Raw genomic sequence first — 16,436 nt, 5'->3', positions numbered from 1 at the left:
CATTCTCGGAGGGTTGGCAATGGCAGGTGGCGACCCCGCACCATTCCTGTCCGGGCTTCACTGCTTAATTGCATGGGCACACAGTATTTCGGACGAAGTCGTCCCATCCCCCCGGCCGCAACACCATGGAAGAAGCATCGTAATCCGTCGGTTTACGTCTGGGGTCAAGGGCTAAGCGAGTATCAAGTGTTGTGTACTCGCCTTCGAATCAGATCTGTGAGGTTCTAGGTTGAGTCGGGCGAGGTTCCGTCTCTCGATGGTATTGTAGGAGCGATGGAGCGGGTACCGATCCAGAGAGGGGGTGTCCTCCTTTTAGATCCCTCGATCCTGAGTGGAGCTGCATTGCCAGCTACCTTCGCGAAAAAAGAAATGAAACGAAAAAAGCAAATTAAAAACAAAAAAGAAATATCAAACTTGCAATGTGAGCAACACTTGAGGAAATGAGGAGATGAATCTCGTCGGTGTTGCCAGCTGTTAGGAGCCCCGAACACAATGCACAATATTTCAAGAAGAAAAGTGATTACTGTACAGTATATTGATGGTAGATGAACAAACAAAGAAAGTTAGGGTATTATTAATTATCCTAAGTGTGCAATATGGCAGGTGGGAAATTAAATGGGACGTATTGGTGCTGGAGATAGAACCCGAGACGCACTCTAAAGTCTACGGCCTAAGCTGCATGAGAGAACAAAAGCCTCACTAGCTACACGCGCGTGGCAATCGCAACCGAGATAGCTGAATCTCCAAGCCAATGAACTACTGCTGAAGGGTGGATTCGGCGAGAACTGGCCATGACTAACGGTATCCCTTGGGCTGGCGAGACATGCAGATTCCCTGACTTCCTGATTAGGGTGTGGCAGAGTGACTTCGCCATTGAGGAAATGATCCTTTTTACAGAGGCAAGGTCACTTAGCCACCGCATGCCAGTGTAGTTCCCCAGTGAGGAAGTCAGGGAATCTGTATGTCTCACCAGCCCAAGGGATAAGCTGGCTATGGGATGACTAAGAGCAACATCCGGGAGAATATCTTTATTCGTCGAGAGCCACAGGGTCGGTAACCTGGCGGCTTTAAGCGCGGGGCGTCGGGGTGCTGGGCGGTGTGGGAGTGAACTGCGGAGAGTAGGTACATAGGAGGTAGGAGGGGATGCGGGGGGCCCAATGCCCCCAGTGAACTGTTACTGTTACAAGTCCTTGATATCCAAAGTGTAACCTCGTGCGCGGTCGCGAGCTGGGCTACCAGGTATACCTACCGCTGTTTGTTTTGCTATCAAAGCATTCAAAACATCAACAACAGGCACGGGTGGTTCACATGAGCGGACCTCCAAAGTTCCTACCTGCCTCACAAAAGCAGAATTCTGTCCTGGTTGCTCGGCGCGCATCTCGGCGCGCATCTCGGCAGAGTTCCGAAAAGTAGCAATGCCTTCAAGACTCTGTATAGGTTGGGAGTCGGATGATTGTGTATGATGAGCGGAACTCTCGGCGTTCGTCTCGGCAGAGTTCTGAAAACTGTCCACTGGCTGTATAGATGTTAGCAATAGTGCTTGTAACAGGAATTAGATACTTACATATTGATTATAAAAAACACCTATAGGTGGAAGAGACTGTGAAGACTGCATGTGTGCGATGTTGATGGATTGTGAATAATTTTTTATATGTATTTCACTAGCGCAAACTTAATTTAGTGGCCTCCCTACTCTACACTTTTTTCAAAACCTCGTTAAAACTCACGAACTTTGCTAGGTGATCTGACCAAAAACTAACTTGTCGAGAAAATATCTGAAGCTGATCTCTGCATTTAAGCCAATCATCAATGAAGAAATCCCTACATGGAGATAATCAAGTTGGCGAGTTTCTGCGGTATTAACCCGTATTCGTCACCCCTGTGGACCTAGTTCGCACTTCGTTGCAAAACCTGTCTAATATCTAATATGCACTCTTGCCTCCCACCCACGGTGACCCACCCACCAGCGCCACCGCTGAGTCTTGGTCTGTCCGAGTGAAGGAATATCCGCGTGGCCAGGGGCACCTGCTAAACTACTTACTCGCGTCAGGGAAAAAGAACCAGAACATGCAAGTGAGAAAGCAGGGATTATTTGTATGGAGTGGCGCTGAGCTGCCATACAAACTAGGCATTTGCATGTTCTGGTTCTTTATCCTAGACGCGAGTACCGGGTGTTCACCCTTAGTCTGAAGAACTCTGCTTCATTGGTTGAAAATGCAGGGGTTTTATATGGGAGCCACAAATCCGCAACCAATTATCATCGATCACACTGGCAAGGTCTGGCATTAGCGCACTAAATTTGTATGGGGGAAAAAGGTCTGAAGAACTTTCATATATCTTCACTCAAAAATCAAAATATTTTGCTAAAAATACAAAAAAAAATAACCGCAGAATAGCGCTGGCTCCCAGCTTCCCCTAGATAGTATTTTGAGCTCATAAGCCCTTGTGGGGAGTATTTTCTGATGAAGCTGGGTGCAAACAGCAGTCTCGGAGGTTGCGTTGCAAAAGATGGGGGGCAGCCTATTCAAGTACTTTTCTGGCGCCAAGTATCATTTTCTGCAGCTTCAACCAATCATACGCCAACAAAGGGTTCTTCAGACTAATCCATAACCCCCGGTACATGGCTGTTTTCTTGTCAGCACCCCAAAATAGGCCGCGCCAGAGCTCCCTGATTTGTCGAGAGTGGAAACCCTAACCCTGCCTAGCAACCACCCTACAGTACAAGGCTCTGGCATTAAGTGAGTGAACTAAATGGGGTGTTGCCTGGTGTGGATCCGTTCACTCACTTAATCCCAGAGCCTTGTACCGGGTGTTGAGGGTAAGTGATCAGAATCTGATAAGTGAATGTTGCGGTGAATACTTGTAATTGTCTTATCAGATTCTGATCACATTTCGCTACACCCTAGTACATATCTACAAACCCGCATACCTAATGCCGGCGCTGTCTCTTGCCCAGCCTTCGTCTGATTGGCTGTTAATTACACTGCGCTTTATGACACAAGTAGCGAGAGGCACGATCCTTGGTGCCATGTGATTTGGGCTGGGTACGAGACGGAGAAGAAGGCTGGGCACGAGACAGATGCCGGCGCACCAAATTCGCGAAGGTTTTTCTTTCGTTAAAATGCGCGGACTAAAATATAACCTTAAAAATATACTGGTGATATTCACAGATCAATATCAACCGGCGACGGGAGACATATATCAGAATACGCTAAGGTCGATATAACGAGCTGTGGCTCTGATTGATTGGTTGGGAGCGACAGGAAGAGGGGGGAGGTTGTTAGTAAGCACAAACTGTGTACTCGTAATTTTTTTGCGTTTCCGGACTGGACTGGGTCCGCATACCACCAAAATATGGTTGTCAAGCACGATTTACGCCCATATGCGGACCCAGTCCAGTCCGGAAACGCAAAAAAATTACGAGTAGCAACGAGAGCCGAGAAGTGCCAATCGTCCAGTTTGACTGCAGTCAACTGTAGTCGACTAGGTATGCCAGGCCAGGACGGTGGACGGTCAGAACGGACTGCATGGACTGCGTTTTTCCAGCCAAGCCAGTCCGTCCAAAGGGAGGACGGAATTCAAGGACTATGGACTGCATATCGCCTAAAACAGTTTAGTGGTATTGTTTATCATGATGTTTATGGTAAGTAAATAGATTTCCATTCTTATAAAGGTGAATGAATACAATACAGAACCATTATGGTATTAATTTAGTTCTCTTTGACTGTGATGATACATATTGTCTATGAGCTCCAGGTTAAGGCCGCCTCAACCTAGCAAGAACGCGACTTAGGTAACGCCCCAATACAGCCCCGAGGGTCAAATTTCATGCAATCCATAGTCACACCGCAGGCAGACTGTGGACTAGTCATGCAAGGTAAGTAGACTGCACGATTCAGTCCCGTCTAGCCCGAGACTGGACGGTTGTACTCGAATGTGCCAAGCCAGTCCTGTTGCAATAGTTTGGACGGACTAAATGGACTGCGGCGGACTACAGTCGACTGCAGTTTTTCAGCCAAGCCAGTCCGTCCAAAAGGAGGATAGACTGTAAGGACTATGGAGTCCTGCATGAAATTTGTCCGGATGTCCAAAAGTAGTTTAGTTAATTGGCTGCAATCTGTATAAAACACTCAACACCCTCAATATATATACAGCTCGAGTAACACCACAAGTACATATTTTATCCCTAAATTATGTCGTTTACCAAAAACAATTCGCAAGTATGGCTGGGGACGCCTTGAACCGGGGTATTGCAACATTCGGTCCAGGAATTAACAGTATGTTAATAAATACGCGGCCATTAACCGCCTCCACTAAGCAGTTAACTGCCTGCGTCAACACCCATTAACATGGTCCGCGACACCCATCTCAGACCCCATCTCTAATAACTCCACCCACAGAATAGCTAAATTAATTTAGGCTCTGTAGAGTGATAGAGCAGGTGAAGACTAGTCGAATTACAGAGAGAGAATTAATTTAGGGTGTGGTTGTGGAAAGTTATTAGCTTGGAAACACTTGACGTTGAAAATGCTCCGGTTCAAGGTGTCCCCAGCCATAGATGCTGGTTCTTCATATCAACGCAGGGTAACATTATCACCCTGTCATTTTTTGTCAGCATGCAGTCCGTCCACTTTTTGGAGGAACTGACTTGGCTGCTTGAAAAGTTCCGCAGTCGACTGCAGTCCAGCTACAGTCCGACTAGCACTGGTCGCCAGACTGCGCTAGTGACGGGACGCGAGTCTGATTCTGATTCTGATTCTGGCATAATCATGACATGCAATCCAACGGACCAGCCCTGGACGGGTCTGTTGTCGCCGTTGAAATTTACTTTCCGTCACCGTATAATTTCATGTAGGCGGCGGAGTTAAGACATTCTCAGGCAAAACCAACGGCCGCGGTCCCTAGTCTATCGTTAACCCACCATCCCGTAATGTATGCGGTAAGCAAACACCACCTCCAGCCGGACTTAAGATTTAGTGAAGCGGGCATAGCTGTGGTATCCAGGCTCCGAAATGTCAAAACCCGTAAGCTAGCTACCCATAATGTTATTACTAAACTCGTTGGATGAGGTTTGCATTATACCTAACTAACCGCTTTACTAGATGCAGAGTCCGCGCCGCCCCGCACCCGACGAGCCTGCGCTATGCAGAAAAAAAGCCCGCTCAGGCCAGGAGAGCTCGCGCCGCTCAGAAAGCGCCCGCGCTGCATAGGAAGAGCCTAGAAAGACCCCGACTTCCAAAGAAGAGTTTAGGGAGAGATTGTACAGCTAAGGGAGATCTCGCGCTGACTAGGAAGAAGCCCGCGCCGCACTGCCCAAGAAAGGTGTAGAGTGGGTTTGCGCTGGGGGGGGGGGGGGGGCTCCTCAGGAATAGCCCGCGGTGCCCTCTGCGAGCTCGCTTTCCTTAAAAAGCGCTCGCGTGCCTTGTGGGAGCTCGAACTGGGGGGGGAGTGTTCGGTATGATTCAGAAGAGCTTGCGATGGGTAGGGGATTGAGGATGAGAATATGCTGATATGAGATGATACTCGTGAATATTTTGCTGCCCGATTCTCGGAACAAGATTGCCCCCGCATTGTTAAAAGTCTGCACATCGATCTTGACCCCGCTTAAAGGTTTGACGACCTTGTCCGCAATCAACGTATCCGGGCAATACAATTCGATATCCGCCTCTATTTCCTATTCAAGCCAACCTGAACGTGATCGCTCTTGGGCTCGCGGGGAAATGAGGTCATGGTACAATGGATCGAGGACCCCGCGTATTTGAGAAGCATTGAAGTGCTCGGAGAAAACCAAGAAAGGTTGGCTGAAGGAGATCAAATCGCTTTTGCCTGGGGAGGCATATCTGCAGGTGCTTAAGAAATTTCATAGTCTGAAAAAGAAATCTCACCGAAATGCCGGCCAGATGAACGAGGCTTGAGGTTGGGGATTGACCGCCGATGACTTGAGCCAGAGGAAGAGATCGCTAAGAGCTTTGTAGAGATTAATCCTACACTCAGAACTTTAGCGAAGAATACTAACGGCCAATAGAGAAGTTACTGTCTACATATGTAAATATCAGTTCTTCTTTCGGTTTGAAGATATATGGGGGAAACAGTCCTAATATCCGCCCTCTTGTTGCGTTCCATTCCAGTTCTGATAATAGAGAAAAACTATCGGATGAGTGGAGCTTTAATTCAATATCTCTTAACTCTAGCGGATATCGAAGAGGAAATGCCCGTGACTGTATCTGATAATGAATTAGCCTTTTCCCCAGCTCCCCCTGAATCACCTTCGATAGATAATAGTTCTTATATCCCCTTGGATCCGATATTTACTTATAACTATCCCTTCGTTAGTGCCCGAGTTTCATAGTACTTAAGCAAGAGAGGGCGCTGTGTTAATCACTGAATTAATTATGATCGGTAATGTAACGCTGCCACCAAAGGGAAATTGCACTAAATATAAGGGTTACGTTTACTAAAGCAAGAATTGCCTCAACAGGTAAATTCCATCCCAACTGCCATTGAAAGGAACAAAGCGGTCGCAGGTGTGCTACTGTAAGTACCGGCAGTGAGGAGTATCGGCTCTGGAAAGGGAGAGAGAGGATGCCCTGGTCGGAGATGGGAAGTACTACAGAGTATTCCTCGGATTGACTGAAGTAGCGCAGCATCAATAATTCAATTATGAACTTATATCCACCCGGCCCCGGCTGGCTGTGGCGCACGATGAATATGGTCACGGAATGGATAAGGGGAATATTAATTAATGACCGGAGATGCCATTAGAGGTGGGAGAGATTCTCAACTAGGAGAGTTTCTTGAATAGGAGTAAAACCTCGCGGTCCCGAGGTGGTCCACTACTAGTCTTGCCCTGAACGAAGTGAAGGATATGGGGGTAAGAGCTTATATCCCTCGCTGGTTGGCTACTGCATGTGACCAACAACCCTAACCCAAAATAATATCAATATCCCTTTAAAAAAAATTATAATCATGTCAGTCATATGATCCTGTTGCGTGGCCGCGAGGAGGCGCTTCCTATACACCAATTCACGTTCTTCGTTCAGGGGTATACGAATACCCGCGGGCCTTGTAAGGTAGGGTCGGGTCTGGGCCGGGGTAACGCCTTAAAAGTAACCAAAGGTGACAAAAAGTCAATTGCTAATAACTTTACCGCCAAAAACATAAAATAAACCGGTACAATGAAAGCGTGTTAGTAGTGGTGAAGCTTACCTTCATCGACAGATCTTTGATATCTATCCTAGTTGTGAAGTTATCAGAGCTTGAAACCGGCTGTTTTTGTATATAAAAAGCGCCAAGACTGAGCAAAGCGAAACAGTATTATACCCATTTATACCAGCAATGTAGTATGGTTGCGGACACCTGTATCCCTTTCGTGCCAACACCTATCAATGATATTAAAAGGTAGTCCGAGAATTGCCTAATCGGGTGATTGAATGCATAAAGCGCTAGAACTATTTCCAAAATAGGCAATTCTGGGCGACATTCATTTGGTCTCTTACCAAAAGCCCAACTTTTAGAAATTCAATAACTCCACAACCATAAACAATAAAATTGATTGGACTCTGTCATAATGTAGAGCGGAGGTTAAAGCATAATTTAACAGAGAGAAAATAAATCTAGGTGCGGTGGTTGGAAAGTCATCACCCCCCAAAGTTTGATGTCAAATGTCCTCTGGTTACAGGTGTCCGCAACCATAATATTTTACCCTCCCATAGAGGTAATATTAATGAGTTGAATAAAAAATAAGCATGCAGTATGGATTGTACCTGCATGCATATATGCGCTTATACAGGACCTATCCACTACACTATAATCCGAGATGTAACTGCTATTAGAGCTATGTAGTGGGAGTGGAGGGGAAATTCGAAAGTTACCTCTGTGTCTAACCAGATTGGGAAGCTTGAGCCGGCGGTATCACCTTTACCTTCCTCTGAGGACATGTAGATAAACAGGAAATCTTCAAAGAGGCCATGTTTCACTCCCGGTTAACTGGCGGGGGCAGATAATTTACCTGTCTACATCCCAATAATTGTACGATAGGATTTTGGCGGGCATCAGATAGGGCATCAAGTAGCATATTTCCAACGACGCATCCCACACCAAAATATTCGCTTACAAAATTTATTCATAAACTGATTCATTTCTATAGACTGCAGAGAGATAGCTGGCGTTGTCTACCAGTTTGTTTGGTTATTATACAGTGTCCGGCGTCAAGGAAACGATACTACCCCGGCCCCTTACATAATCAGCAAGGTCGCTGTAATTCTTTTTTTGTTTAATTCATTAATTGCATGGAGGTCGCTGTAATTAAGATGGGCATGTTTGCGAGGACCTCCTGCTTTTTTTTGGCACAACAGTGTCCTTGTTGATAGGGATATCCATTACCGTCAATAATATCTGAATAGTTTGTAATATCGAACTAGTATCTGGTCAGTTCGGCCATCTCAATTGGATAGAACATCTTCTTGTTAGCGCATAGACCTCTGAGACTGATTAGTGGTTTATACAAGTGGTATCTATATCTGCGAACCGGTGAGGTATTTCATCTAATATCAGCAAACGGGTTACCCATCTATCTGTCACGACCTGTCTGCTAACGGGGCGGGCCATATCATGATATCCCTCGGGCGCGTACCATCCTTATTTAAGCTTAAACAGTTTGTGGTGGCAGATACAGACAACTGTATCTAGACACAAGGCCACATACTGCCTCCGGGCTAGCAGCGGAAGAGGGTACCCAGAGGACAAGCATACCTCTCATCTCTATTAACACACAAGGCAAACTAGGATGTTGAGCAAGGGAATATCTGTTCGCAAAACACAATGTGTCCAACTATCGTAGCCATCAGGATAAGTATACTCGACAAAGAAGAAAAGGCAAGATACTCCGGACACCTAATTCCCTTCTCACCTGTATTTAAATGCGCCCATTCCTCTCTCCCCTTCGCTCCCACATCCATCCTCAGTATCACAACACCGACAACACCCATACTACAACCATGGATTCGAACTCTACTCCTCTCTTGAATGCAACTATCCGTGCGACAGAGCCTTCTCCTCAACCTCGTCTTAGCCAGGGCTCGTCCTCTCGCGCTGCAGGCAAACGCCCTAAAGCCTCTCCCGAGCCTAGCTCCAGTACAGTTAAAGCTATACAAGACCACCACGACCATCTCTAACCCCCGGAAGGCGGAATGTTCTGGAAAAAGTTCCTCATTGTGCACTATCGTCAACAGAAGACAATTGCTACTCTGACTAAAGAGCTCACTCGCAGTCACAAAAAGGTCAAAAAAGCAAAGCACCACAGATCTGAACAATTCAGAGAGCTACGGCAGGAATTGCATATGGCCCTTGTTTCAGTCTACAGACTTAGAAAACAGAACATGAAATATCGCAGAATTCTCTCTATCGCTGTTGGTAAATACCCACTTGGTAAGTCTGTTCCTTCCCTAATTTTATAGGCTCGTCAGCTAAGAATCATACAGGGGAGACATTTGTCGACGAAAAAGATCAAATACTTAGTCCTGGTGAGGAGGAATCTGAATCTGATGGTATCGACGAAATGGGCTGGAACCAATCTGAAACATCCGAGAGCTCTGAGGAATCCGACGACGGCTCAGAGGACGAAGTCAGTACCGACTCTGATGAGCTCTTCGATCCCGCTGAGTTGCTGGCATAGTTGTTTGGAGGAACTGAACTAGTGGAATAGTCAATATTTTCATTTGGTCATTACACACGCGCAGCACGATACTGTTTTTTTAAATTGCTATTAAAATAAATATCGCTTCATGAACCAGATTCAATTTAATTGCGCCATCCCAGCGTCCGCTGGACAGCACTAAATTCTAGTTCGCTTCTGGTCGATTGAATAGTAGTGCCCACCCATCTCGAAATCTCTTCATCACGAAATGTATATATTATATTACGGGTTGTCAAAAATAATAGGACGCAACAGGCACTTGAACGCAATGATCTCTCGGCCACGACGGATCACGGGGTGGCAACAGAAAAGATCAGTTATAATAAAGAAATACTAGAGACTCGAAAAGTATCTTTCTTCCTATCGTCATCCTTTGGTGGCCGGATTGCGTGGCCGCTACGGTTTTCATTGGCCACTTGCGACCTATTATTTTTGAGAACTTATATTAATAGTACTTTCGAGCTTTTAATTGATGATTGAATAAATTTATTTAGTTGAGTATATTGTTGAAAAATCGAGTATACATATCGATGAGGGTGCCGAACCTCCAGTGCTACACATCGTTTGTGATATGAGCAGTCATTTTCTATGATAACTCTAAATAGGCTACTTATCTATAAGTCACTATCTGTCTGTGAGCGGGGTTGGCCGTATGATGATATCATGCCGGCGGGTAGCGTCCTCAGTTGGGTGAGAATACTTTTTGGTTGTTGCCAAAACCGAGTGATTACTTATGACTTCATATATATCTATTGTCCTAGCTGTCAAAATCAAGGACTAGATAAACCAGAATCATATAGAAGCACGCGAGAGGCTCAATGCTCTAGTGTGATATCACCATAACTCTAATGTTGCGTATAAGTAATAAATCAAAAAAAAATTTAACACTCCCAAAACCGAGTGATCACTCACGACTCGATATATATCTACAGTTCTGAGGACATCAAGGACTACATAGACCACAACCATATAGGTCTGTCCAGTCTGGAGGCACTGCCAATGCATATACAGATATCTATAATCCGGACTTGGCCGTTGTGAACAAGGACTACCACTACGTGGGAATAGCATATCTAGAAATAACTGCGTGTTGGCGGCACCCGTGAAGTATGTGTTTTATACATTCACGTGCCCGTTCTGTACTTGATGGGACAAATTTATCAGAACCTACACAAGCCTTCTAACAAAGTAGCCTAACCAACAGATTTTGCCCGGTCATAGAACACTGTCAACATCTTGTATTATGACGACTATTAGGAACACGGTTTATCTTTTCTGTACAACTCACCATCAATATAACCTAACCCAAGATATTTTGTGTTATAAATATATTGCCTTTCAACCCCGAGGGAAATTCGGTCATAGTCTATCACTCGCTTTATTCACCTGATATCACTCGATAAACTTCGATTACTCTTTATTGTCCGGGTCTTGCCTAGTACTGAGAGTCAAACCCAGAGCACCAGCTTGTTTTATGACGTTTTATCGCTTGGGCTGGTCAAGTCCGGCATAAAGGTGTTTACGATGGGGTTATCCACTCAACCACAAGAAATGGTACAAGAATCATAGTGATTGCCGTGACACAGGTCGTGACACGGGACATCCTGGTGGGATCACGAATACTGATTACCCGCAAATATTTGTCTATAGATTCTTCTAGGCTTGAGCATTCGTGGAACGCGAATCTTTGCAAAGTGACGGTCTGTTTGAAGGTATCCTCCAACGGACTACGGACAGATCAGTAGTAATAACAGTTAAATAACGACACATTTGACAGTAATACCACAATTCAACAGCCGGGACCTTGCACTCTTACCTCCGAGTACTACGAATAGATCTAATGTGTACTAGTGATGGGCACGAGATGAGACGAGACGAGACCTGGCTTAATCTTCACTCGTCTCGTCGCGCAGGGTCTCCGTCTTGTCTTGTTTTGTCTTGTCTTGTAGGTTTTTTTTTCTTTTCTTTTTCGTTTAATTCATTAATTGCATGCAATTTGTCTTGTGGTTGTGGCTGGTCTTGAGACAAAGTCTCGAGACGTCTTGCACTTTAACTAAACAAAGTTCAAGTCTTGTCTCGTCTCGTCTTGTATTTATTCTCGTCTCGTGCTCATCACTAGTGTGTACAGTAAGCGGACGGAACAATAGAAACGCAAGACAGACACCAATAGGAGTTGTAATAATACATTTGAACTAACACAAATGTATTTCTGGGAGCACCTAGGATCCAACACTAGTAACATCGATTATATGATAGATGGTTACCATTATACTAGGTAACGTATATCATGGGGAAATCGCATATCACCAGGATGAGGGTACTGAATTGTCTCACTTTCCCTCCTTGACCATTTTGGTTACAAAAGTAAGAAATACTAATACTACAAGAATAAAGCCTAGTTTCAACGATGCGAGAACACATACTTTTTATTGGTTAAAATCCATATGAGAGGAATGATATTAGAGATATTTAAAGGAAATATTGAGGGTGTGGACTGAGTACCTTTAATCTATCTCCTTGAATGAAGTGAAATTCCGGGGGGTCTCTTAGCCAAACTTTATCAAGACCTCGCCGCAGATCCACTGCCCGCATTTGACACAAGTGGTAATAGGTTTTCATCAAGGTAAGAGTCTTCGGGTTCTAAAAATGCTTGAGGTGTTGTAGTCTTGACTCTCCTTTGGCAATTTTTCCGTGATGTTTGATTTTTAGGAGTTGGAGTCGCGGGTTCTTGGGTAATGGTGGGCTTTTGAGGGGTACTCGCTGCATTCCTCTTCTTGCCCTCTTCCTCTATTGCCTTTTCCAATTCCTTCCTTCCTAATAGATTTTTATCTAGTTGTGCACTGTATTTGGATGCCAAATCCAGATGGCTGTCGCTCTACCAGTTTTAGAAATGAATCAGTAAATGCATCCAATTTTCATAATGCGGAAATGCATCACCGTAAATGTGTATTGGTAAACGAATCAAATTAGTATGGGGAAACGAAGCGGTAAACGAATCGATAAGTTCGCTTTATTACTTAACCTTACACATATCCTACCCAACACAAAAAAAGGAATTACTAAATGATATTCTTTATTAGCAGCGGCAAAAATTAAATATGGGGTTAGGGGGGATCGAACTCTGATAACTTTGAGTAATAAGTGCATGAGTTACCGCCTATGCTATGTGTTATTCACATATTAAGTATACATTTAAAACTGCAATAAAGTGTATTTTATTTGGACTAGAGCCGAAAATTTCACTAAGTTCAAAAATGCTAGGGACCTAAAATACTACACCCATCCGCATCCCCCAGTCTTACAATTATACTAGTATTTGCCCCCGCGCGACCGCGAGATCTTACTCCTGCTCGAGAAATTCTCCCACCTCTGTGCACGTGTACTTCCCATCTCCAATGCACGTAGTTGCTCACCTATAGTAGTTAATTGATATTCCCAGTCAATCCAGGCCATTGTTATTCTACTTTCCACCTATAGTACTTACTCCCTCTCAATTTCCAGCCCCATCTCCCGTAGCATAATTAATCCCCCCATACCGGGTATATTAGTGTCAGGTTTGAAGCCCATTCCAGATTTTTGGTGCGTTAGTTAGGGTTCTTCGCTCTCAACCAATCACATATATAGTTACCCAATCGTTTCAAAAATCGTTAATAGATAATAGACTAGGGGTGTGCCACCTCGCGACCGCGAGACCCCCCTCCAAATGAGAATCTACGTGTAGTAGGAAATTGACAATCTTAAATATTTTAATTAGTTTTGATTTGCCCTTAGCTATTCTGTGGTCAGATCTCACCGTTGGCCATAGCTAGTTTCTCCATCTAGTTCTTTTAGTAAATAATAATCTCAACTCATTCCATCTCCGCTTAGCCACCGCCAATGCAAATCTGTAGGTGAGTCTTTCCCGTGATCGATTCCAGCTCCAGTCAATGCTAAACCCAGTTAATTCCACCTTAAATGCCATATTGTGGATGAGTTCGGTATGTTAGTGCATGTCGCTGCCTGCAATGTTTGGTCCAACCCCTTTTGGATTTTTTGGGCCCCATCGCCAAGAAACGATATTTGAACCCTAACCCCATCCTTTATGATATCCGATAAGTTTAATTTGACATTATATACATATGAACCAGCTTCCTCGCCAGTGCACGTACCTACCTGCCTACCTGCATGCCTGCACATTAACATCAATTTGTTGAACTTGGTACTCGATTTGGTGTCGTATTGGTACTGGATTTGATACTCGATTTGATGCTGCTGTTGGATTCGCTGCTGCTGGATTAATCGCTGTTCAATTCGCTTATTAGCGCCTTGATGATAACCCTGATGGTAATTTGGGGTGGGGGGGATCGGGGTAGAAGGTACGGAGGTGGTCGAGGTGATGGAGATGAGCAGGCGTAGACGGCTTGATATTTTCTACAAGTAAGTGCCTAACCCTAACCCACAAAACCTTAATTTTGCGCTCCAGACCTTACAGATTTCCTTTCCGTAATTCATACCTCTTGATGAGCCTTATTACTAGGAAAACCCTTAATAAAATGTGATTTATGCGGGTTTCTGAGCACCGATCACACCTACATACGCCCAAAACAAGCCAAATCTGGGCTTATTTGAGACATGAGGTTTAAATAATGCTTTTCGTCTGCCTATCAGCCTTATAGGAATACCCGTTCGGACCCCAATATGAGCAATCGAGTTTTACCTAGCTTGACTACATGTATCTTGTTGCGATGTATGGGGTGTTTATGGGGCTAGCATCGATCGCAATATATAGAATGTGGGATACCCGTGTTTTGCTTTAAGTTATCGTTCCAGGGTCGGAAGGAGAGCCAAGATAGTTTCTCTTGGCACCAGCGTAGCTCGCTATTTAAGAAGTTTCAACTCTCCTCGTCTTCCTTCCTCCAACATCAACCTTACCGAGTATCATCCTTCCTTTTCATCGACAGAATCATCATGGTCTTACTCGATGAATCTATGGTAGTCACCTACCAACGCAGGGTCGACAGGCTACAGGAACGCATTGCAGATCTCAATAAGGAGCTTGCCCAACACGTTAAGGCATTCTTCGAACTACAGGGCCAGCTCCACATTGCGAGATATAATTCTTTGCACTTTAAGTCGGACAACTACGCAGAGGAAGTGTTGGTTCTTGATTGGGCGCTCAGATGGGAGAAAGGCCAAAGAGATGAAACCAGGAGGAAGATTGAGATGAATGAGTGGCTGATGGAGGAACCTACTCGTGAATTGGCTCTTGTCAAACACATGATACAGACAAAACCTGTGCTCATGTCTGGTAAAACCTACTTTTTCAAAGTTCTCTGGGAAGTACACCAGCTAATAGTGCCCTTTAGATGATACCGACAATGGATCATCCACGATGGAGACAACTGGGGGGGATACCGAGGAGGATACCGAGGAGGAAGGGGCCGAGGAGCAGATGGCACAGGAGAAGGAGGAGACCGAATGGGAGGGCATCATGGAGGAATAGGGGATGGTATCCGCTGTTGGAAACCGAATTAGTTTGTTTCATCATAATTCAAAATAAGGTATTCGGTTTCAAAAGGTCTCGTGTAAACAGTTTCTGTGTTTCGTGTTTTCTGTACCATCTGTTGATTAAGACTTCAATTTGGTCAAGTGTACGACTAATTCATCAAGTTCGATCGATCGATAGTGCGACCCGCCCAGAAGGCCTATGTCAAGTTGAAAGGGTTAACCTGTTGAAGAAGTGCTGTTACGACCCAGTGGGGGACGGCCCTTATTTAGGGACGTCCCTGGCTGGTATGTACCAGTCGTGGAGGTCCCCGGATGGAATAGGGAACCCATATGTACCTGTATAGTATGAGCTAAGTATACCAACCAGTGACAACGGCGGTTAGTGTCATAAAGTACAGAGAAATCTGTACATCTCATCTGTCTACCTTCTCGAAAATCCATTTCTAAACTCTATCTCTCACATTTCTAGCGATAGCTGCGCAGTGTAACACAATTCTCGAATACCCCCTCACCCACCAAAACCAGTAGAGTTTCTGTATGATTCCCCAATCTTATTTTGTTGTGAGGCCTTGTGGGTAGAAGCGAATTGGTAGAACACTTATTCTGTTTCCTTTAATTGTACTGCCCAGGGACGTCCTTGACTGGTCCAGTTAGTGTATACCACTCAGAAAATCACACTATTCTTGACTGGTACATACCAGCCATGGACGTCCCTGGATAAGGGCGGTCCTTGGCTGGGGCGTAATACTGCTCCAGCATAAAAAGGGTACCAGCGAGCACCCACATCCGCGTGCAGAAATATATAGGTATACCAGGACGGCTATGGTTAATGGGCAAAGGATAATCGGCAGGAGAAGTACTGAGGAGAATGCGTTACCGACGGCGCTGATGGATGGGACCATTCTGGACACGGGAGCCAGACAGTGCCATATCTTCAGACTGATTGGGGAGGATATGTAGCACCTACCCCCGTAGATTAGCGGTTTCTACTGATCATAACTTGTCAACTATCTTGGGAATCCCGTGCCCATCACCACTCATTATATGGCTCGACAATGTTTACTATCGCAACATGATGATCGGCCGAGCTATTGATGAAGACGCCCCATTTGGCCAATGCGTTGTTCCATTCATCATCTTCCTCGATAGAGCGCCCACCTGACCAAATGCACGTCTTGATTAATGCAGTATAATAGCCCTCGAGATATCTCTGCCTCGTGTGGGATCTCTCTTTCGTTCCGCGTGGAATATAAGT

General features: G+C 45.0%; 3 protein-coding genes across 3 annotated transcripts; 2 read left to right on the top strand and 1 right to left on the bottom strand.

The window, feature by feature from the left end:
- Positions 1–1,180: 1,180 nt before the first annotated feature.
- On the bottom strand, positions 1,181–1,615 carry LAJ45_11340 (uncharacterized protein; the record flags this gene model as incomplete). Its single annotated transcript, XM_046120849.1, has 2 exons — positions 1,181–1,516; positions 1,565–1,615. 2 exons carry the CDS (start codon positions 1,613–1,615, stop codon positions 1,181–1,183), a joined length of 387 nt encoding a protein of 128 aa, XP_045965936.1.
- A 7,381-nt stretch (positions 1,616–8,996) lies between these two features.
- LAJ45_11339 (uncharacterized protein) lies at positions 8,997–9,673 on the top strand (the record flags this gene model as incomplete). Its single annotated transcript, XM_046120848.1, has 3 exons — positions 8,997–9,132; positions 9,184–9,426; positions 9,480–9,673. 3 exons carry the CDS (start codon positions 8,997–8,999, stop codon positions 9,671–9,673), a joined length of 573 nt encoding a protein of 190 aa, XP_045965935.1.
- Positions 9,674–14,641: 4,968 nt separating this feature from the next.
- LAJ45_11338 (uncharacterized protein) lies at positions 14,642–15,176 on the top strand (the record flags this gene model as incomplete). The annotated part of the gene is made up of 2 exons (XM_046120847.1): positions 14,642–14,981; positions 15,040–15,176. The coding sequence occupies 2 exons, from the start codon at positions 14,642–14,644 to the stop codon at positions 15,174–15,176; spliced, it is 477 nt and encodes a 158-aa protein (XP_045965934.1).
- Positions 15,177–16,436: the final 1,260 nt, after the last annotated feature.

This window comes from Morchella importuna (genome assembly GCF_003444635.1).
Source record: "Morchella importuna strain M04M26 chromosome Unknown Morimp01GS065, whole genome shotgun sequence".
Lineage (NCBI taxonomy): Eukaryota > Fungi > Ascomycota > Pezizomycetes > Pezizales > Morchellaceae > Morchella > Morchella importuna.
Note: the sequence above shows the minus strand (reverse complement) of the source record. Positions and strands in the feature narration are given on the sequence as shown.